The sequence below is a fragment of the Centruroides sculpturatus genome, unplaced genomic scaffold, assembly GCF_000671375.1.
Source record: "Centruroides sculpturatus isolate CEXI.00-Female unplaced genomic scaffold, Cexi_2.0 scaffold435, whole genome shotgun sequence".
NCBI classification, from domain to species: Eukaryota; Metazoa; Arthropoda; class Arachnida; order Scorpiones; family Buthidae; genus Centruroides; species Centruroides sculpturatus.
The window spans coordinates 290,444-313,705 of NW_019384953.1; the positions used below are offsets into that span (position 1 = coordinate 290,444).

Here is a 23,262-nt window from a genome sequence, read left to right on the forward strand (position 1 = left end):
TTGTTACTTTTTACAGGAAATTGAAGAGACAGTAGATCCAGAAATATTGACAGCAGTTGGACTGATTAGCAGAAGCAGATTAGAGATGATAAAGAAGAAAAAGAAATACTCAGATTTGGATAAACCATCGACTTCCAAATGAACTTTACAATAAGAATTTAAATAAAAATGTATTTTTGTTTCCTGCAAAATTTACATAACCAGTTTATCAAAATTAAGTACCAAATTCAGCAACACTTTGAAATTTTTCAAAAATATTGAGAAAAATAAAAGAAGTGTATTATTATAAGTTAAATTTTGTATTAATTTTTAATAAAAGTGTTATAAACAATAAAATAGTTATTGAAGAAGTAATCATGTAGAAGAATCAAAGTCTTATTTAATTCTGTCATATCCAATGATAAGGAACGAAATATAAACCAAAAACAATTTTATTTCTAGATACTGAACAAAAAAGAAAAGACTAAGTTTGTACTACATTTATTATTCTGTGAAAAACTGTCGACATTATAAATCGAATTGAAAAAGTTACTGTATTTAATTAACGAACAGACGTTTTATAGATATTTTAAAATACTACATTATTGTCGATTCGATATCAGTCGCATGTAATACTATATTATTTTTTACCGTTCATTAGTGCTGGCAGGAGATCAGCACCGTCACACCGTTAATATAGTTTAATTAATATAATAAATACATGATATTTCCTGAATTAAGTTGAATTAATATTGTAATGTATAATTTGGATTGCATTGTATTCATTGCAGTTAATTTGGTCTGTGGCTTGAAAGACACGGTGGTTCAGCCATTTCTGAAAATTTCCAAGCCGTACCTGACCGTTGTTCCAAATGACTAAATTCTGTTTATATATTCATATAAAAAAGTTAATAACGAATATTTAAGTACGAATCAAGGTAAGAAGAACTGAAACCTCAGAAGAGACTGAACCTTGGAGTACGGACTCACGAATGTCAATGACTTTAGGCTTGTACCTGGCAATTTCCTTCTTAGTCGTAACAAATTGAAGCCACTAGCGCGAAAAAGATGTTTATCATATCTACAGAGGGAAAAATCCAATTGAAAATGATGGCTAGTTCCAACTTGAAAGGAAGAGGAAATATTAAGTTCATTGTTCCTTTCTCGCATACATCAGATCCGACGATAATTATTGTATATAGAATCATATTATATTTTTCGATATACCATAATTTTTGAATGCAAAGCCCAATTATCGGCGGATGTAATGTTACATTTTATGTAACTCTATATTAAGTTGTGACCGGAATTATTTTGCCTAACTGAAATGCCGAGAAAGTTGTTGATGAAAAACAAAATTGATATTTTAGAGGAGGGGTCACCAAACTGTTTTCACGGCGGGCCAGATAACTGAGAGAATGACGAGGGCGGGCTATGATTAAACAACACAACATTTATTAGCTAGGTTCAGGCTGAAGTTTTAAACGCGAAAACGCGTACGTCGAACGTTCAGCGCCTATTTCCTGTAATCCTAGAAGTTGAAAATGGTCTTTGTAATGTCGAGCATGACTCCACTGACTAACCAAACACCATTGTCAAACTTCTAAGATTACAGGAAAGTAGCGCTGAACGTCCGACGTACGCGTTTTCGCGTTTAAAACTTTGGAATCAACCTCGCTATTTCAAACTAAAGCTACAATTAGATATAGATTTAGTAACAATAATTAGGCTAGAAGAGGGAAAAGTATATGAATTAACCTGGACTAGGTTGAAGGCACAAATCAAAACAGTCTCCATTGTAAAAAGAGAATTAAAATGTATGATAGAGTTCAAGGGAAATTAAAATTAACCTTTTCTTATTGTGGTCAGAGCGTCGGTACCAGACCGGTTAGAACTGACACCACTGTGTGTTTTAAGGCAGACACAGATACCTTGTGGCTGTGGTTTCAGTTTTGCGCGAGCGGTCGCGTATGTGAAGTAGTGGTCTGGGATAGAAACGGGCTGAGAGACAATGTGGCAGTAAAAAGTGCACACTACTACTTAATTATAAAAAAATAATACCCGTTTATTTATGTATATGTTTACAATAACATTCCGTTTAACTTTTATCCTATATAGAGTCAAAGTAGGTAAGCTGTAATAGCGTAGCATACTGGATAATATGATTTGATTTATCCAGTATTATTCATTTATAATTACCATTGTGTAATTGTATAATTGCTTAAGAGTTGTGAGAAGTAGAGTATAAGCATGAGTTTTTGATAACTATTTAGCTTTAATAATTTCTGTATAAACACAACCATTACTTATTGCAGAATGGAAGAGATTCGAATAAAAAATTTATATCTGATAATAAAGTATATATCATAGATGTTAACTATAGCATTCAACTGTTTTAATTGTACAACTTAATAATAACAATCATCATAAATTGCTTTTTAAACATTAATTTTTCTTACTGTAGATTTGTTCATTAGATACAGAACAATAACAATGACAATCCGTTCAAGCTGAATTTAAACATATCTTATATTTTTACTTGCTTTGTATATAGTTAATAAAAAAAATAATTTATTACTTAATTATCAGATATTCAGAATTAATTTTTATTATAAAAAAATATTTGTGTAATAATGAACGTATTTGATGTTGCTCGAATAAACGACTAGTATATAAAGTAGTTATTTTTAATACTACATTTAATTAAATTTTTAAATAAATAATATTCTTTAGAATACTAATTTTAAATCATATTTTGTATAAAAAGTTAATCAATTTAAGTGTGGATTTATATTTGTATTTAGTAATTTACTATATGTATAGATTTCATACAGGGAAAAATAAGTACAATGAAATTAGAGCAGGTAGCAGTATAATTGTGAATATTGTTAATATGAAAATTAAATTAACAGACAAGTGGATAAATATATTTGACCTTAATAACTGAAACATTCGCTCATGTCGATTGCATTGTTCTTGTGTTTTGTTCAGTTAACATCACATTTTACTTATGGCGCACACAATGCATTATTTTTTCCCTAAATCCGATAAGGCGCACTTAATCGCAACAAAAAGCATGGACGTCATATCATCACTTGGATACCAATGTATTTCGTAAATGAAGTCATGGACCCTCAATTTTCATTAAATTTTCGAATTCCTCAACGCAATTAACGGAAAATGACAATGTTTAATCAAAATCCATCGATAGAATTTTAAAAGCCACAGGAAAGAAGATTTAGCACGGTTGCGCTGAAATATTTCGATTGCATTTCTTTAAAACATTCTCATTGGTGCATATTATGTTAAGACAGAAAACAATTAATCACAAACAATAGAATTTCAATAATGAAATTTGAATAATATTCTAATTACAATTGTTAGTTTATTGAAAGCAGGATTAAAATAAATATGGTAAGTGTTGAAATCTACAAATTATACTTTTAAAAATTATATAAAAATCGAAATCTAAAGATTATCATCAGAATCGAATAGATTATATCGATCTCGTTTTTATAAAATGAAACATGTAAATATTAGTAATATCGATCTTGTTTTTAAAAGGCTTCTACTTCAAGTGATAACAAAGAAGTCATTGAATGCATGATTTGTAAATATCAGTATCTTAACCAGCAAGAATTCCATCATCATCTGGAGAACAATCCTGCTTGCAACAAATTAACATGTCACGCGTGTCTAAAACAATACATGCACATTAATAGATTGAACATTCACATGCGGACACATTTAAAAAATAAACCGTTTAAATGCGATGAATGTGAATATTCTACAATAACTAAGTCAAAGTTGAACAGACACAAAATAACTCATTCACCGAAACAGTTTTATAAGTGCAATTATTGCGATCATTCTACTCCATGGAAAGACAGTTTTGACAGTCACCTTTTTGTGAAACATTATACAGAGTTATCTTCTACTGATGAAGTATGTATTTCAATTACGTAAAATATGGTAAAACTTGTAGTGTTATATATATATATATATATATATTTTTTTTGTTCACATTTTCGTTCCATTATTCATAAGCACTCTGATTGTAATTCGTGCAGTGTGTGGTAGACTGGTAAACTAATAAACTGCTAAATAAAACAAAGAGATTAATATACACATAGTAGAAATATAAAAACATGTCTGACTTCATAGAACTTTTCTAAAAATGAATTAAACACCATATGGAATGTGTTTATTTGAGAATCCCACGATAGCACATCCATAAATTTTTATTACTTTAGAACGAATTACGTTGCAATATTTTCAATATTAAATCGTGTTGATTATAAATTACACAATTGTTTTTACAAAACGATCCGATAACGTATATTATATTCAATTTTTACTCCAAACTTTCACAAGTAATATATAATTATTAAATTTCTAAAATAATTTTATGGATTAGCTTGCACCGAGATTCAAGGAAGTGGAAAGATATCAGTGCCAGTTGTGCAAGAAACGGTGTCAATCAAAATACTTCTTCGAAGAACATATGAAACAACACGAAAGAGAACGTCCAATACAGTGTGATAAGTGTTCGAGAAAATTTGCATATCAGTCAAGTTTAAAAAGTCACAAGCTTCGGAAACATTCAACACAAGAAGAATTTACATGCCAGGTAAGAACAACATCTGCTTTAGAAAGTAAATACATCTCGAATACTGTGTTATATAAAGTATTAACCCTCTACCATTTTATAAAAAGCACAATCGTGCAATCAATCAGTTAAACGAATACGTTAACTTTTTGGTCTTGAATTCGAGTTATAAATAAGTATATTAATATTCCTCCATGATTTAATATTTTTTTTGCACAATGTTAAATTCTTTATAGATTCACATGTAATTATGAACATGACTATGTGACTTAAATTAATTAAATTGCTTTATGAATGTTATGTTGAATTATTTTCATCGGGTAATTGTAACGCATGTTGTTTGTTCAATGAGATTTCTCTAATTAAAGTAAAATTTAATGTTTTTGTAATTACTGTACTATTATAAAACAATGCATATAATGATACACTGTGTTTGATAATCAGCTTAGAATTCCGATCAACATTTTCAGTGCAATTTAAAGCGCAAGAAAATAACGTTAAATGAAATAGTATAGTTAATCGTATTTTGAGGCAATTTCGAAGAGAAGACACGTCACATCATATTGCAACCTGTGGACAGCATATTTCGCGATCTAATATGCACTCTCTTGCTGTAATCTCTTCAACAGAAGTAACTCATGAGGGACATGTTAAAAATAATGATGGACATTATTCTTCTGAAACATTATACCACTGCTAAATGAAACAAAGAAATTAATATAGACACAGTAGAAATATAAAAACATGTCTGACTTTATAGAAGTTTGTACTGAAAGAACATTGATCACATGAGCGATGTTCTTTCAGTACAAACCGAAATAATAATTGGTTACAGCATAAGAACAGTCATACCGATGACGCTCCATTCACTTCAATGGTAATTTATGTATTAATATTAAGGCTGTTACTGTTTGAGGAAAACGTAATCGATTTATTATAATCCTTCTAATCATTACTTAAATTAATTGATTTTAATTTAAATGGTTTCATTTGACCCAACGAGCACAAGGAGAAGATTTTTTTATTGTTTGATTTTTACAAATATGAAAATAACATGGTCGATACCTATTGTTTTCAGTCTAAAGTATTCTTGTCTACACCTAACTTTCGAAGTATAATATATAATAAAAAAGAAGTGAGATTAGAGGAAAATTTCCGAAACGGAAATATTTAATAATGTTTCCCCTTTTTTCCTTTATAAATATACGCTCTTGTAATGAACTTTATTAAAATAAAAAATTCAGTACAGATCGAGGTATAATCAAGTAAATGTTTGTATCCAAGATAAACATAATTATATATACAGTGCAATTTTAATTCACGGATATAAAAGTTTTATTGATGCGCATATAACAAAGAACTGTTTACTGTCAATTTGTTATATTGATAGGAAACTAACAGAAAAATCAATTATATTACACAAAGTGCTGTCGTTCAAGCATTAAATTGTTATTTTTTGACAGGAAATTGAAGAAACAGAAGATCCACCAATATTAACAGCAGGTGGACTGATTAGGAAAAACAGATTGGGGTTGTTGAAGGAGAAAAAGAAATTCTTAAATTTGGATAAACCATCGACTTCCAAATAAACTTTAGAAAAAGAATATAAATGAAAATGTATTTTTGTTTTCTGCAAAATATACATAATGTATTTTCAAAATTATGTATCAAATTAAGTTAAATTTTTAAATTTTCAAAAAAGAAATTGATAAAACTTTGTAAAAATAAGAGAAAGTTATTAAAATTTGAGTTTTGTTTTTAATTTTTAATAAGAATTTTATAAATATTAAAATGGTTATTGGAGTATTAATGATGTAGAAGAAACAAAGTCTTATTCAGTTCTGTCATGTCCAATGATCAGGAACGAAATATAATCCAGGAACAATTTTATTCTTGGAGACTAAACAAAAAACAACAGACTACATTTTTTTATTGTGTGAAAAACTATATCAACCATTTTGAATCTAATTGAAAAAGTTATTGTGTTTAATTAATTAATAAACGGATGTTTTACAGTATAAATATCATAAAATATTTCGTTATTGTAAATTCGATATCAGTTCGAATTTAATACTAGTTTATTTATCGCCGTTCATTAGTGCCGGCAGGAGATCAGTGTCGTCACACCGTTAATAAAGTTTAATATAATAAATACATGATATTGCCTGAATTAAATTAAATTAATATTGTAATGTATAATGTGAATTGCATTGTATCTGTGTGAAAGGAGACTTTTTTTCTGAAGAATTGCTAGATAGAAATTATTGACGTCTGAAACCAGGATCATGAAGTATTTGCTTTAATGACGATATCTTTTCCTGTATTGCGTTTAATATTTAACAATTGCTGTCAATATCGCCTTCAGCATTCAGCAGTATCATTATCTTCAAAAATCGTCGGTTTCGGTTTTTGCCGATTTTTTTCGTGAAAAAATTTGGCTCAATTTTCATTGGTTGCCTAGGATTTCGTTTACGTTTACCCAGCGCATCTAGCTAAAAAATTCCATTTCTTTCCTCTCCTTTTAGCTCCATGATAATACCAAAGAAAGTATCCAGGGCCAGCAGCCCTTTGAAGAAAAAAGGCCAGGAGCACGATCGAGTTGAAGGAAATCACTGAAAAATACGAGAGCGGCATTAAAATTACCCAAATCGACCGCTTTTATATTGATTTTATATTAATATATTATTGTTTATAGTATTAAACACTGTTTATTCTCTATAACATGTGTTTTTGGTATGTATTTTGGAGTGTCTAAATAAAACTAATTGAATTTACATTGATTATATAAGAATAATTATCTCGGTTTTGGACGGTTTCGAATTTCGCTGATTGTTTTCGGACCAATTATGGACAAAAAACCACTGTATTTGTCACTATATTTTATATTTATATTACTGTAAATTTAATATGTAAAGATTAATTTTTAAATAGTCACGCATTTTTATCATAAGCAGTAAAAATAGATCCGGGAAGAATCCACGCAGGTCGATAACTTCAGGAATATTTCGAGATGGGAGTTTAGGTCCCATCCTCATCATTCGGCCTCTCTATTGTCGACCTGGCCGAACCCATGTTAAGATTAAAAATGTTTGTCGAGATGTAAAAAAAGAACATTAGTTATGCTTGCAGAAAGGGTGAAAATAACAAAGTAAACATCATTCAAACAAATTATTATTACGATTGCATTCAAAAACCTATAATTAGTCTTATTAAAATATTTTTATTTATAATGAATATTGCAATAATTAATTTCCATGAACAAGTAATTGTTTGAATGTAGCCTTTTAACAATATACGTACAGTACAGTCCATATATACATAAATATCCTCATGGTCATAATCCAAAAAAAGTAAGCAGTAGGCAAAATCAGAGTGTAATTATTCAAATCATTCATTTAGCAACTTTCTCCACACCTTACTGTTCAGGTACTTTTGTTTTGCTTCAGACACACTCGTATCTTTTCTAGCGCATTTCTTCACATTTTCTTTCACTTAACACCTCAGTTTTTTTCAGATACTCATCCACTTATTCCAACAAAAACTTTCTTGGTCTTCATCTACCACGCTGTTTATTCACCTTTCCTCCCTTCAACATTTATTTTTAATGTGGCCAAATCACCATAAAATCTTTCTACTCAACTTTAAATCTTAAAAAGGAAAATTTTAAAATAAATAATTATCGAATCTTTTCGACGTACAGATACTACGTCGTACACCATTCTTATGTTACCGATTTATGTAATACGCCATAATGCGTAAAGCATTCGTGGTGCTGTGAATGGATTATTTAATTAATCGTATTATTAATGTTCTGTTCCCATCTGTAAACTTCTCTCTGTAAGTTACAAGAGACGTTTTACTCATCTTACCATTGAAACTTTTTAAACTTCTATTTCTAATTCGCTATTTATACATTTATATCGAAAGTATTTTATAAAACATTTTCGACATAGGGAAACAAGATTCAAATCGTGTTTTGCTATATCGAAAATGTAAAGTTCTTACGTAAGTTTGCTATTAAATTATTCTCATATCTCAGTTTACTGTACATTTGGAATAAATTAGTGTTTTATTTTTATCCACAATAATTCCGCACTGAAAAAGTTTTAAAATAATTTTTTATATAATTATTCGATAAGCAATTTTACTTGTTGTGTTTTGTTCAGTTATAAATCTCACTTTCCTACGGCGCACGCAATGCATAATTTTTTTCACTAAATCCGTTAAGGTAAGTTCAATCGTCACAAAAAGCATGGAGATTATCACTTGGACCCCACTGTATTTCGAAAAATGAAATCGTGGACCATCAATTTTTATTAAATTTTTCTATGGAACATAATTGCGTTGAGGAATTAAACTCAATAATTAATGGAAAATGACAAAGCACAATTTTAAAAGCCACATATAACAAGATTCAGTAAGGTCCCGCTCAAATATTTCGATTGCATTTCTCTAAAATGTTCTCATTGGTGCATATTAAGACAGCAAACAATTAATCACGCACAACAATACAATTTTAATAATTAATTTGAAATAATATTGTAACTACAATTGTTGATTTATTGAAAGCAGGATTATAATAAACATGGTAAGAGTTAAAATCTTCAAATCATATTTTTAAAACAATTAAATAAAGAAAATCTATTAATTATTAATATAGAATAGTTTATATCGATCTCCTTTTTATAAAATGAAACATATAGCCTCAATATTAGTAATATCGACCTTGTTTTTAAAAGGCATCTACTTCAAGTGACAAAATAGAGGTCATTGAATGCATGATTTGTAAAAATTAATATCCTAATCAACATATATTCGATGACCATCTGAAGAACAATCCTGCATGCAACAAATTAACATGTGACGTGTGTCGAAAACAATATAAGCTTCTTGATTGTTTGAGAGTTCACAAGCAAACTCATTGGAGTGAAAAGCCATTCAAATGTGATGAATGTGAATATTCTACTATAACCATATCATTATTGAAAAGACACAAAAGAATACATTCATCGGAACAGCTTTATAAGTGCAATTATTGCAAGTATACTACTAAATGGAAAGACTGTTTGGACAGACATCTTTGTCTGGATCATTATACGGAGTTGTCTTCTATTGATGAGGCATGCATTTCGATTCATTTATACTAACCTTTAATCTAATAAATCACAAAGAAACAATTTGATAAAACGTTGTAGTACTTGTAGTGGCTTTTTTTCTATTGTTTTTTGTTTTCATTTTTATTTTTTTATTTACAAGCATTCTCATTGTAGTTTGTGTAGTGTGCGGTAGTAAACTAATAAACAGCTTAATTGAAACAAAGATATTAGTATTTACATAGTAGAGGTATAGAGGTATAGACTTCATAAAACTTTTATAAAAAAGAATTAAACGCCACATGAAATATCCTTATTTGATACTTCCACAATAGCATATCCATAAATTTTTGAATATTTAAAACCTAATTAAATTGCCAATTTTTTATATTATAAAATTATGTTGATCATAAATTACACAATTGTTTTTACAAAACAATGAAATATCGCATATTATATGTATATGAATATATATATATATATATTACGCTATTGTCTTTTATTTATTGTTTACATGTATTTTATTGCATGAATTAAAAAATAACAGAAAAATTCTAAATGGAATTGTCTAGTTAATCGTATTTTTCAATTGTGCAGCAATTTCGAAGGAAAGACACGTCACATCGATTGCGATATTAAAACAGGATATTTCCGAATCTCATATGCACTCTCATTGTAAAATCTCTTCAACAAAAATAACTCATGAGAAACATGTTAAAAACAATAATAAAGAGAAAACTACACATTTTTATACAAATGTCACCAATGTTTCTTCAGTACAAACTGGAAGGAAAATTGGTTACAGCATAAGAACAGTCACACTTTTCACGCTCCTTCCACTTCAATGATAATTTATGCATTAATATTGTGGCTGTTACTGATTTTAAAAAGCATTCGATTAATTATAAACCATCCAATCATTATTTAATCGATTAATGATTAAATGGTTTTATATGAAGCAATGAGCATGAGAAAAAGATTCTTGCATTGTCACAATTTTATAAATATCAGAATAGCATGCTCTGCACTAGTTGTGTCAACTCTGAAGTATATTTGTATGATCTTTATTTTTGAAGTATACTAAAATAATAAAAATAAGTTGAATTAAAGGAAAATTTTCCGATAAGAAAAATATTCAATGATGTATTCTCTCTCCCCCTTATACATGAAGGCTTTTGATACATTCCGGAAATATTTCGGTAACTTGAGAATACGTGATTTCTTTACGATTCGATAACCGTAATATTTGCGACTTTCGGTTTTAATGGCAAACAATAAAATTTATAACTTATTAACTATTTAAGATGTAAATAGTATAAAGTATAAAATTCATAAATAAACCGTTAAACTTGTTTTCAAAGTCGTTTATGAATTTATTATCAGTAGTGCATTCAAAATTAACAACATTCACATATTAAAACACTTGGATATTTAATCAAACTAATGTTAAATCGCAATATACAATTTAAATGTGAATTTCAGTAAAGTAATTCACGAATATAAAAGTTGTATTGACGCGTATATAAAAAACAAACTGTTTACTGTCAATTGCTTTTATTGATCAGAAACTAAAAGAAAAATCAATTATTATACATAAAGTGTTTTTGTTCAAACATTAAATTGTTACTTTTTACAGGAAATTGAAGAGACAGTAGATCCAGAAATATTGACAGCAGTTGGACTGATTAGCAGAAGCAGATTAGAGATGATAAAGAAGAAAAAGAAATACTCAGATTTGGATAAACCATCGACTTCCAAATGAACTTTACAATAAGAATTTAAATAAAAATGTATTTTTGTTTCCTGCAAAATTTACATAACCAGTTTATCAAAATTAAGTACCAAATTCAGCAACACTTTGAAATTTTTCAAAAATATTGAGAAAAATAAAAGAAGTGTATTATTATAAGTTAAATTTTGTATTAATTTTTAATAAAAGTGTTATAAACAATAAAATAGTTATTGAAGAAGTAATCATGTAGAAGAATCAAAGTCTTATTTAATTCTGTCATATCCAATGATAAGGAACGAAATATAAACCAAAAACAATTTTATTTCTAGATACTGAACAAAAAAGAAAAGACTAAGTTTGTACTACATTTATTATTCTGTGAAAAACTGTCGACATTATAAATCGAATTGAAAAAGTTACTGTATTTAATTAACGAACAGACGTTTTATAGATATTTTAAAATACTACATTATTGTCGATTCGATATCAGTCGCATGTAATACTATATTATTTTTTACCGTTCATTAGTGCTGGCAGGAGATCAGCACCGTCACACCGTTAATATAGTTTAATTAATATAATAAATACATGATATTGCCTGAATTAAGTTGAATTAATATGGTAATGTATAATTTGGATTGCATTGTATTCATTGCAGTTAATTTGGTCTGTGGCTTGAAAGACACGGTGGATCAGCCATTTCTGAAAATTTCCAAGCCGTACCTGACCGTTGTTCCAAATGACTAAATTCTGTTTATATATTCATATAAAAAAGTTAATAACGAATATTTAAGTACGAATCAAGGTAAGAAGAACTGAAACCTCAGAAGAGACTGAACCTTGCAGTACGGACTCACGAATGTCAATGACTTTAGGCTTGTACCTGGCAATTTCCTTCTTAGTCGTAACAAATTGAAGCCACTAGCGCGAAAAAGATGTTTATCATATCTACAGAGGGAAAAATCCAATTGAAAATGATGGCTAGTTCCAACTTGAAAGGAAGAGGAAATATTAAGTTCATTGTTCCTTTCTCGCATACATCAGATCCGACGATAATTATTGTATATAGAATCATATTATATTTTTCGATATACCATAATTTTTGAATGCAAAGCCCAATTATCGGCGGATGTAATGTTACATTTTATGTAACTCTATATTAAGTTGTGACCGGAATTATTTTGCCTAACTGAAATGCCGAGAAAGTTGTTGATGAAAAACAAAATTGATATTTTAGAGGAGGGGTCACCAAACTGTTTTCACGGCGGCCCAGATAACTGAGAGAATGACGAGGGCGGGCTATGATTAAACAACACAACATTTATTAGCTAGGTTCAGGCTGAAGTTTTAAACGCGAAAACGCGTACGTCGAACGTTCAGCGCCTATTTCCTGTAATCCTAGAAGTTGAAAATGGTCTTTGTAATGTCGAGCATGACTCCACTGACTAACCAAACACCATTGTCAAACTTCTAGGATTACAGGAAAGTAGCGCTGAACGTCCGACGTACGCGTTTTCGCGTTTAAAACTTTGGAATCAACCTCGCTATTTCAAACTAAAGCTACAATTAGATATAGATTTAGTAACAATAATTAGGCTAGAAGAGGGAAAAGTATATGAATTAACCTGGACTAGGTTGAAGGCACAAATCAAAACAGTCTCCATTGTAAAAAGAGAATTAAAATGTATGATAGAGTTCAAGGGAAATTAAAATTAACCTTTTCTTATTGTGGTCAGAGCGTCGGTACCAGACCGGTTAGAACTGACACCACTGTGTGTTTTAAGGCAGACACAGATACCTTGTGGCTGTGGTTTCAGTTTTGCGCGAGCGGTCGCGTATGTGAAGTAGTGGTCTGGGATAGAAACGGGCTGAGAGACAATGTGGCAGTAAAAAGTGCACACTACTACTTAATTATAAAAAAATAATACCCGTTTATTTATGTATATGTTTACAATAACATTCCGTTTAACTTTTATCCTATATAGAGTCAAAGTAGGTAAGCTGTAATAGCGTAGCATACTGGATAATATGATTTGATTTATCCAGTATTATTCATTTATAATTACCATTGTGTAATTGTATAATTGCTTAAGAGTTGTGAGAAGTAGAGTATAAGCATGAGTTTTTGATAACTATTTAGCTTTAATAATTTCTGTATAAACACAACCATTACTTATTGCAGAATGGAAGAGATTCGAATAAAAAATTTATATCTGATAATAAAGTATATATCATAGATGTTAACTATAGCATTCAACTGTTTTAATTGTACAACTTAATAATAACAATCATCATAAATTGCTTTTTAAACATTAATTTTTCTTACTGTAGATTTGTTCATTAGATACAGAACAATAACAATGACAATCCGTTCAAGCTGAATTTAAACATATCTTATATTTTTACTTGCTTTGTATATAGTTAATAAAAAAAATAATTTATTACTTAATTATCAGATATTCAGAATTAATTTTTATTATAAAAAAATATTTGTGTAATAATGAACGTATTTGATGTTGCTCGAATAAACGACTAGTATATAAAGTAGTTATTTTTAATACTACATTTAATTGAATTTTTAAATAAATAATATTCTTTAGAATACTAATTTTAAATCATATTTTGTATAAAAAGTTAATCAATTTAAGTGTGGATTTATATTTGTATTTAGTAATTTACTATATGTATAGATTTCATACAGGGAAAAATAAGTACAATGAAATTAGAGCAGGTAGCAGTATAATTGTGAATATTGTTAATATGAAAATTAAATTAACAGACAAGTGGATAAATATATTTGACCTTAATAACTGAAACATTCGCTCATGTCGATTGCATTGTTCTTGTGTTTTGTTCAGTTAACATCACATTTTACTTATGGCGCACACAATGCATTATTTTTTCCCTAAATCCGATAAGGCGCACTTAATCGCAACAAAAAGCATGGACGTCATATCATCACTTGGATACCAATGTATTTCGTAAATGAAGTCATGGACCCTCAATTTTCATTAAATTTTCGAATTCCTCAACGCAATTAACGGAAAATGACAATGTTTAATCAAAATCCATCGATAGAATTTTAAAAGCCACAGGAAAGAAGATTTAGCACGGTTGCGCTGAAATATTTCGATTGCATTTCTTTAAAACATTCTCATTGGTGCATATTATGTTAAGACAGAAAACAATTAATCACAAACAATAGAATTTCAATAATGAATTTTGAATAATATTCTAATTACAATTGTTAGTTTATTGAAAGCAGGATTAAAATAAATATGGTAAGTGTTGAAATCTTCAAATTATATTTTTAAAATGATTAAATAAAGAAAATATAATTATTATCAAAATAGAATAGTTTATATCGATCTCGTTTTATAAAATGAAACATATAAATATTAGTAATATCGGCCTTGTTTTTAAACGGATTCTACTTCAAGTGACAAAATAGAAGTCATGGAATGCATGATTTGTAAAAATCAGTATCCTAATCAACAACTATTCGTTGACCATCTGAAGAACAATCCTGCTTGCAACAAATTAACATGTGACCTGTGTCTAAAACAATTTAAGCTCATTCAGAGTTTGTACTATCACAAGCGGACTCATTTGAGTGAAAAGCCATTCAAATGTGATGAGTGTGAATATTCTACTTTAACCAAAGCATTATTGAACAGACACAAAAGAAAACATTCATCGGAACAGCTTTATAAGTTCAATTATTGCAAGTATACTACTAAATGGAAAGACTGTTTGCACAGACATCTTTATTTGAAACATTATACAGAGTTGTCTTCTATTGATGAGGTATGTATTTCGATTCATTTATACTAACCTTTAATTTAAAAAATAAAAAAGAAACAATTTGATAAAATGTTGTAGAATTTGTAGTGTCATTTTTCTTTTTTTTCTTTTTTGTTTTTTTATTCACAAGTATTCACATTGTAATTTGTGCAATGTGTGGTAGACTAGTAAACTAATAAACTGCTTATTTGAAATAAAGAAATTAATATACAGTATACAGAGTAGAGGTACAGAAGCACGTCTGACTTCAGAAAACTATTTTAGAAATGAATTAAACACCGCTTGAAATGTCTTTATTTGTGAATGCCACGAAAGCACATTCATAAATTTTTGAATATTTCAAAACTAATTATATTTCCAATTTTTTCAAGATTAAATCATGTTGATCATAAATTACACAACTGTTTTTGCAAAGCGATGAAATAACGCATATTATACATTATATATATATTACTTTCTCATATTGTATTTATTGTTTACATCTATTTTATTGCATGAATAAATTTTAATTGTAAGTGAATAATGTCATTGTATAATGTTTGCTTTTTATTTGAGCCTGTTTCTCTGATGAAAACTGTTGTAATCAAAACTATAAAAAATGTTTTAGATGTTTTAGAATATAAATCGTTAAAAATTTTATTATTATTAGTGTACATGGTTTTCAAAGTTTATGTAGTTTCGAACTAATGTATTCGAATAAAAATAACAGTTTTAACTCTCAACCTAAGTTATTACATGTAATGTACAATTATGAAATTTTTAAAATAATTTTATGCATTAACTTCCACTTAGGTATAGGCATTTGAGAAAATTTGAATGCGAAATGTGCCAGAAACGATATCGATCAGAATTCAATTTAAAAGCCCACATGAGACAACACACAGGAGAAAGTCCATTCCAGTGTGATAAATGCTCTAGAAAATTTGCACATCTGTCAAGTTTAAAAACACACAAGCTACGTATACATTCAACACAAAACGAATTTACATCTCAGGTAAAAAATAACGATTGCTTTCAAAAATAATTATATCTGGAATATTGTGTCATAATAAATTATTTTTTTAGCTTATATACTTATGTCACAGAAAGCATAACCGTGCAGTCAAGGAGATAAACGAATGATCTTACTTAAATGGTTATGAATTGGACGGTTATAAACTGTTCCAGATAATATCCGATTAACAACGTAAATATCAGAGCAGTGTGTAGCTCGTAAATTTATGGTTTGATTCAATATTGGCATAACGGCTACACCCTAATCTATCGAAATTTATCAGATCAGCTGCAAATTTCTATTCAAAGTCGTAATCTACTGCAAATTTTCTTATTGCAGATATGCTTATTTCAAAACAATGCTCATAAAATATACTTTTATATTAAAGAAGGATAACATATAAAATACTTTTATATTATATCCTCCAAAATTTAATATTTTAGTGCAATGTGCACGTCTTTGCACAGACTCACATATAATTATGAATCTGACTTTGTGATTTAACATTCATAAAACGATTGAATTAACATTTATTGAATTATTTCCATCGGGTGATTATAACTCACATTGAAATGTAAAAAATAACAGAAAAATTCTAAACACAATTGTCTAGTTAATCTATTTTTCAATTCAGTAGCAATTTCGAAGGAAAGGTACGTCACATCGATTGCGATATTGAAACAGGATATTTCCGAATCTNCAGCAAACAATTAATCACGCACAACAATACAATTTTAATAATTAATTTGAAATAATATTGTAACTACAATTGTTGATTTATTGAAAGCAGGATTATAATAAACATGGTAAGAGTTAAAATCTTCAAATCATATTTTTAAAACAATTAAATAAAGAAAATCTATTAATTATTAATATAGAATAGTTTATATCGATCTCCTTTTTATAAAATGAAACATATAGCCTCAATATTAGTAATATCGACCTTGTTTTTAAAAGGCATCTACTTCAAGTGACAAAATAGAGGTCATTGAATGCATGATTTGTAAAAATTAATATCCTAATCAACATATATTCGATGACCATCTGAAGAACAATCCTGCATGCAACAAATTAACATGTGACGTGTGTCGAAAACAATATAAGCTTCTTGATTGTTTGAGAGTTCACAAGCAAACTCATTGGAGTGAAAAGCCATTCAAATGTGATGAATGTGAATATTCTACTATAACCATATCATTATTGAAAAGACACAAAAGAATACATTCATCGGAACAGCTTTATAAGTGCAATTATTGCAAGTATACTACTAAATGGAAAGACTGTTTGGACAGACATCTTTGTCTGGATCATTATACGGAGTTGTCTTCTATTGATGAGGCATGCATTTCGATTCATTTATACTAACCTTTAATCTAATAAATCACAAAGAAACAATTTGATAAAACGTTGTAGTACTTGTAGTGGCTTTTTTTCTATTGTTTTTTGTTTTCATTTTTATTTTTTTATTTACAAGCATTCTCATTGTAGTTTGTGTAGTGTGCGGTAGTAAACTAATAAACAGCTTAATTGAAACAAAGATATTAGTATTTACATAGTAGAGGTATAGAGGTATAGACTTCATAAAACTTTTATAAAAAAGAATTAAACGCCACATGAAATATCCTTATTTGATACTTCCACAATAGCATATCCATAAATTTTTGAATATTTAAAACCTAATTAAATTGCCAATTTTTTATATTATAAAATTATGTTGATCATAAATTACACAATTGTTTTTACAAAACAATGAAATATCGCATATTATATGTATATGAATATATATATATATATATTACGCTATTGTCTTTTATTTATTGTTTACATGTATTTTATTGCATGAATTAAAAAATAACAGAAAAATTCTAAATGGAATTGTCTAGTTAATCGTATTTTTCAATTGTGCAGCAATTTCGAAGGAAAGACACGTCACATCGATTGCGATATTAAAACAGGATATTTCCGAATCTCATATGCACTCTCATTGTAAAATCTCTTCAACAAAAATAACTCATGAGAAACATGTTAAAAACAATAATAAAGAGAAAACTACACATTTTTATACAAATGTCACCAATGTTTCTTCAGTACAAACTGGAAGGAAAATTGGTTACAGCATAAGAACAGTCACACTTTTCACGCTCCTTCCACTTCAATGATAATTTATGCATTAATATTGTGGCTGTTACTGATTTTAAAAAGCATTCGATTAATTATAAACCATCCAATCATTATTTAATCGATTAATGATTAAATGGTTTTATATGAAGCAATGAGCATGAGAAAAAGATTCTTGCATTGTCACAATTTTATAAATATCAGAATAGCATGCTCTGCACTAGTTGTGTCAACTCTGAAGTATATTTGTATGATCTTTATTTTTGAAGTATACTAAAATAATAAAAATAAGTTGAATTAAAGGAAAATTTTCCGATAAGAAAAATATTCAATGATGTATTCTCTCTCCCCCTTATACATGAAGGCTTTTGATACATTCCGGAAATATTTCGGTAACTTGAGAATACGTGATTTCTTTACGATTCGATAACCGTAATATTTGCGACTTTCGGTTTTAATGGCAAACAATAAAATTTATAACTTATTAACTATTTAAGATGTAAAAAGTATAAAGTATAAAATTCATAAATAAACCTTTAAACTTTCTTTTCTAAGTCTGTTATGAATTTACGAGAATTTTTCATGATTTCATAACCGTAATATTTGCGACTTTCGGTTTTAATGGCAAACAATAAAATTTATAACTTATTAACTATTTAAGATGTAAATAGTATAAAGTATAAAATTCATAAATAAACCGTTAAACTTGTTTTCAAAGTCGTTTATGAATTTATTATCAGTAGTGCATTCAAAATTAACAACATTCACATATTAAAACACTTGGATATTTAATCAAACTAATGTTAAATCGCAATATACAATTTAAATGTGAATTTCAGTAAAGTAATTCACGAATATAAAAGTTGTATTGACGCGTATATAAAAAACAAACTGTTTACTGTCAATTGCTTTTATTGATCAGAAACTAAAAGAAAAATCAATTATTATACATAAAGTGTTTTTGTTCAAACATTAAATTGTTACTTTTTACAGGAAATTGAAGAGACAGTAGATCCAGAAATATTGACAGCAGTTGGACTGATTAGCAGAAGCAGATTAGAGATGATGAAGAAGAAAAAGAAATACTCAGATTTGGATAAACCATCGACTTCCAAATGAACTTTACAATAAGAATTTAAATAAAAATGTATTTTTGTTTCCTGCAAAATTTACATAACCAGTTTATCAAAATTANTACGAGAATTTTTCATGATTTCATAACCGTAATATTTGCGACTTTCGGTTTTAATGGCAAACAATAAAATTTATAACTTATTAACTATTTAAGATATAAAAGGTATATAGTATAAAATTCATAAATAAACATTTAAAATGTGTTATGTAAGTCTGTTATAAATTGATTATTATTAGTGCGTTCAAAATTAGCAACATTCACATATGAAAACACATTGATATTTAATTAAACTAATGTTAAATCGCAATATACAATTTAAATGTGAATTGCAGTAATGTAATTCACGAATATAAAAGTTTTATTCACGCGAATATAAGAAAAAGCTGTTTACTGTCAATTGTTTATATCAACCGGAAACTAAAACAGAAATCAATCATTAAATTGTTACTTTTTACAGGAAATTGAAGAGACAGAAGATCCAGAAATATTGACAGCGCTTGGACTGATTAGCAGAAGCAGATTAGAGATGATGAAGAAGAAAAAGAAATACTCATATTTGGATAAACCATCGACTTCCAAATGAACTTTACAATAAGAATTTAAATAAAAAAATATTTTTGTTTCCTGCAAAATTTAAATAGTTAACGAGTTTATCAAAATTATGTATCAAATTATTTTAAATTTTTCGAAAAAAAATTGATAAAACTTCGTAAAAATAAAAGAAATTTATTAAAATTTGAATTTTGTTTTAATTTTTGATAACAGTTTTATAAACAATAAAATACTTATTGAAGAATTAATGATTTAGAAGAAACAAAGTCTTATTTAGTTCTGTCATGTGCAATGATATGGAACGTAATATAAACCAGAAACAATTTTATTCCAGGTGACTAAACGAAAAACAAAAGACAGTTAGTGCTACATTTTTTATTGTGTGAAAAACTGTTGACATTATAAATGGGATTGAAAAAGTTACTGTCTTTAATTAACGAACAGACGTTTTATAGATATCTTAAAACATTACATTATTGTTGATTCGATATCAGTCGCATGTAATACTACTTTATTTATTACCGTTTATTAGTGCTGGCAGATTGGCGTCGTCGGACAGTGAATATACAGTAGTCACCAGTGAACTTAGACCATGCCGCAGTTAACATGCCATCCATTACACAGATTATAAAAAAAGTAGCTTTGATTCATTGGTGAATTTTTAACATAATTAAAAATTAATCTACAGTAATTATTCTTTGTTTTTGCTAAATATCAAGTTGGTGTGTTGCAAGTTTAAAAAAATTGGGCCAGTCAACTTGAGTCAGAGGCATATAAAAACACAGACCGCTGCTTCTCTCCTGTCAATGAATATACAGTATACCATTGCATATTTAATACTTTGTTTCATAATCTTCGCAGCCAAAATAATTTCCATATTTTTCGGCATTTTATTGATTAGGTGTTTACATTCATATGCAGTTATGGAATTCCAGATAATGAAAATGGAAGTTTTTAGTCCTTCAGCTGTTTGAGTGCGTCTCTTCATAATATTCCATACATTCTTAATTGGGGAAAGTTCTGGGCTGTTGGATGGCCAAGGAAGAACTTTTATGTTCTTTTCCGCAAGACCACTGTTTTGTTTTTCTGCTTGTATGACATGTGGCTGCATGATGCTGGATAACGCTGGTTCTATTTGCTATGGACACCGGTAAACACTGTTGTAGAATGTTAATGTATTGCTCTGAAGCAAGCGTTCCATCAACAGATATCAACTGACCCACACCACTGGTGCTCATACACCCCCCAAACCATGTTACTGGCAGGAAACTTTACTGATAGGTTTAACAACGACGGATCATTAGCTTCATTGTCAGATCGAATGACATGTTTGCTTTTGTCTGTTGCTGATAATTCAAATTTTGATTCATCGGACGCCAGAATTTCATGCAAATTTTGTTGAAACCAGAAAAGATGTTTTTTGGCCCACTGTACTGGTTTCTTCTTTTGATGGACTGTTAGCAAAGATTTTTCACGTGCTGTATAAAAACGCAAACGCATTTCTTTCAGCCTCCTGCGTGTTATCGAAATAGATACACTCTTTCCATTTGTAACATTTCATATTGTAGTTCCATTCAATGCTGTAGCACAAAGGATTTTTTACGGTTATTTTCAAAGTCCTATCATCAACTTTTCAATTTTTTTGCTGATATCCAGCAGCTTTGTTAGGTGGCTGTGGTTAATGTAATGAACAATAATCTGTCTCAATTTTCTTAAACTTGCAAGATATCAACCTGATATTTAGCAAAAATAAAGATTAATTACTGTATATTTGTACCTGAACGTTGTTTTAAATGACTGAATTCTGTATTTATATTTACATGAAAAACATATATAACGAATATTTAACTTGTAACGTTCGAATATTTTTGTGACTAATTGTATGCATATTATTAAAAATAAAAATGTACGTTTTTAAATGTTGTGTACAGGGTTGTAAACTTGAATACACAAGGAATACACTAATGTTTTGTTTTCTAATTTTAAATTGATTCGAAATTTAGAATGAGAATTTATGCTTGTTAATCTTTGGATTCTATTTATATATACTTGAATCAGATCTATGTGAAGGAAGACTATTTTTTACTAAAGAATTGCTAGGTAAGGGCCGTTGACAAGTGAGGCCAGGATCTTAAGGTATTCACTTTAATGACGATATCTTTTCCTGCATTGCGCTTGATATTTGAAAAGTGCTGTCAATATTACCTTCAGCATCTAGCAGTTTTAACGGACAAATTTTCAGATTTGGAATAGTCATTGACCGAGAATGAATAGCCACGGCGTCCGGAATAAAAACTCATAACAGACTGCATATATAAACGGGTAGAAGAAGAAAGCACTTCACTTTGTTACTTGTTGCTGAGACGTCTGTTAGTACGAAGCCGAATTGAAGTCTGCTAGTAAGTCGAATTGAAACCTCAGAAAAGACTGAACCTTGGAGTACAGACTCACGAGTGCCATTGACTTTACACTTGTACACGGTTAATATTTTCGTTTGTCGTAATAAATTGAAGCCACCAATGAGGAACAGTGCTTTATTATATCTGAAGAAAAAGGAAACCAAAAGATAATGACCGCTAGTTCCAACTTAAAAGGAAGAGAAAACGGCAAGTTCATTGTTTCTTTGTCTCATACATAAGGTCCGACGACAATCGAGTTTTGCAGCCAGAAATTATTATATATAAAATTATATAATAAGTTACATTTTATGTAACTCGATATTAAATTGCTACTGGAATTATTGTGCCTAACCGAAATGACGAAAAATGTGGTCATGAAAGACAAAATTGAAATTTTAGAGTATAGAGTTGTTTCTAAAGACAACAAAGTTATGCAACTGAACTCAATTATTCGTGAATCAGAAAGGAAAATTAAAAATCTTGAGAAATAAGAGAAAAATAGTAGCAGGAACATCGAAAACTCGTGAATGGAACGAGAACCTTCTCCCACATTTCTAGAGGATAGAGGAAGTCAGACGTTCTCGCCTGTTTCACCTATTAACACGATGATTAACTTAATAAATCAATGTTTTGTTTGTAGAAATGGGCTGGCAGAATTACATTTTAATAAAACATAAAATTGATCTGGATACGAGTCCAAGTTTACTTGCCATGTCTAATCACCAGGAACAACTATTTCCATTGCAGAGACAACCTTTCTTTAGAGGCTATGCCTCTGCACGAATATGTAAAACAGTTTAAAATGTCCACAGGTGACAATCCCAACACAATTAAAAATATAATATTT

General features: G+C 28.9%; 2 protein-coding genes across 3 annotated transcripts in view; both read left to right on the plus strand.

Annotated features, from left to right (window-relative positions):
• Positions 1-23,262, plus strand: part of LOC111632326 (alpha-tocopherol transfer protein-like) — a 56,787-nt gene that overhangs the window by 16,315 nt on the left and 17,210 nt on the right. The gene's annotated exons all lie outside the window — the stretch shown is intronic.
• On the plus strand, positions 14,716-20,107 carry LOC111632327 (protein krueppel-like). Of its 2 annotated transcripts, XM_023376729.1 has the most exons (3): positions 15,088-15,220; positions 16,010-16,211; positions 19,922-20,107. In XM_023376729.1, the coding sequence occupies exons 1-3, from the start codon at positions 15,216-15,218 to the stop codon at positions 20,045-20,047; spliced, it is 333 nt and encodes a 110-aa protein (XP_023232497.1). In that variant the 5' UTR covers positions 15,088-15,215; the 3' UTR covers positions 20,048-20,107. The 2 variants fall into 2 exon arrangements, with proteins under 2 accessions (XP_023232495.1, XP_023232497.1); XM_023376727.1 differs by lacking the exon at positions 19,922-20,107 and having other exon boundaries at positions 14,716-15,220; positions 16,010-16,145.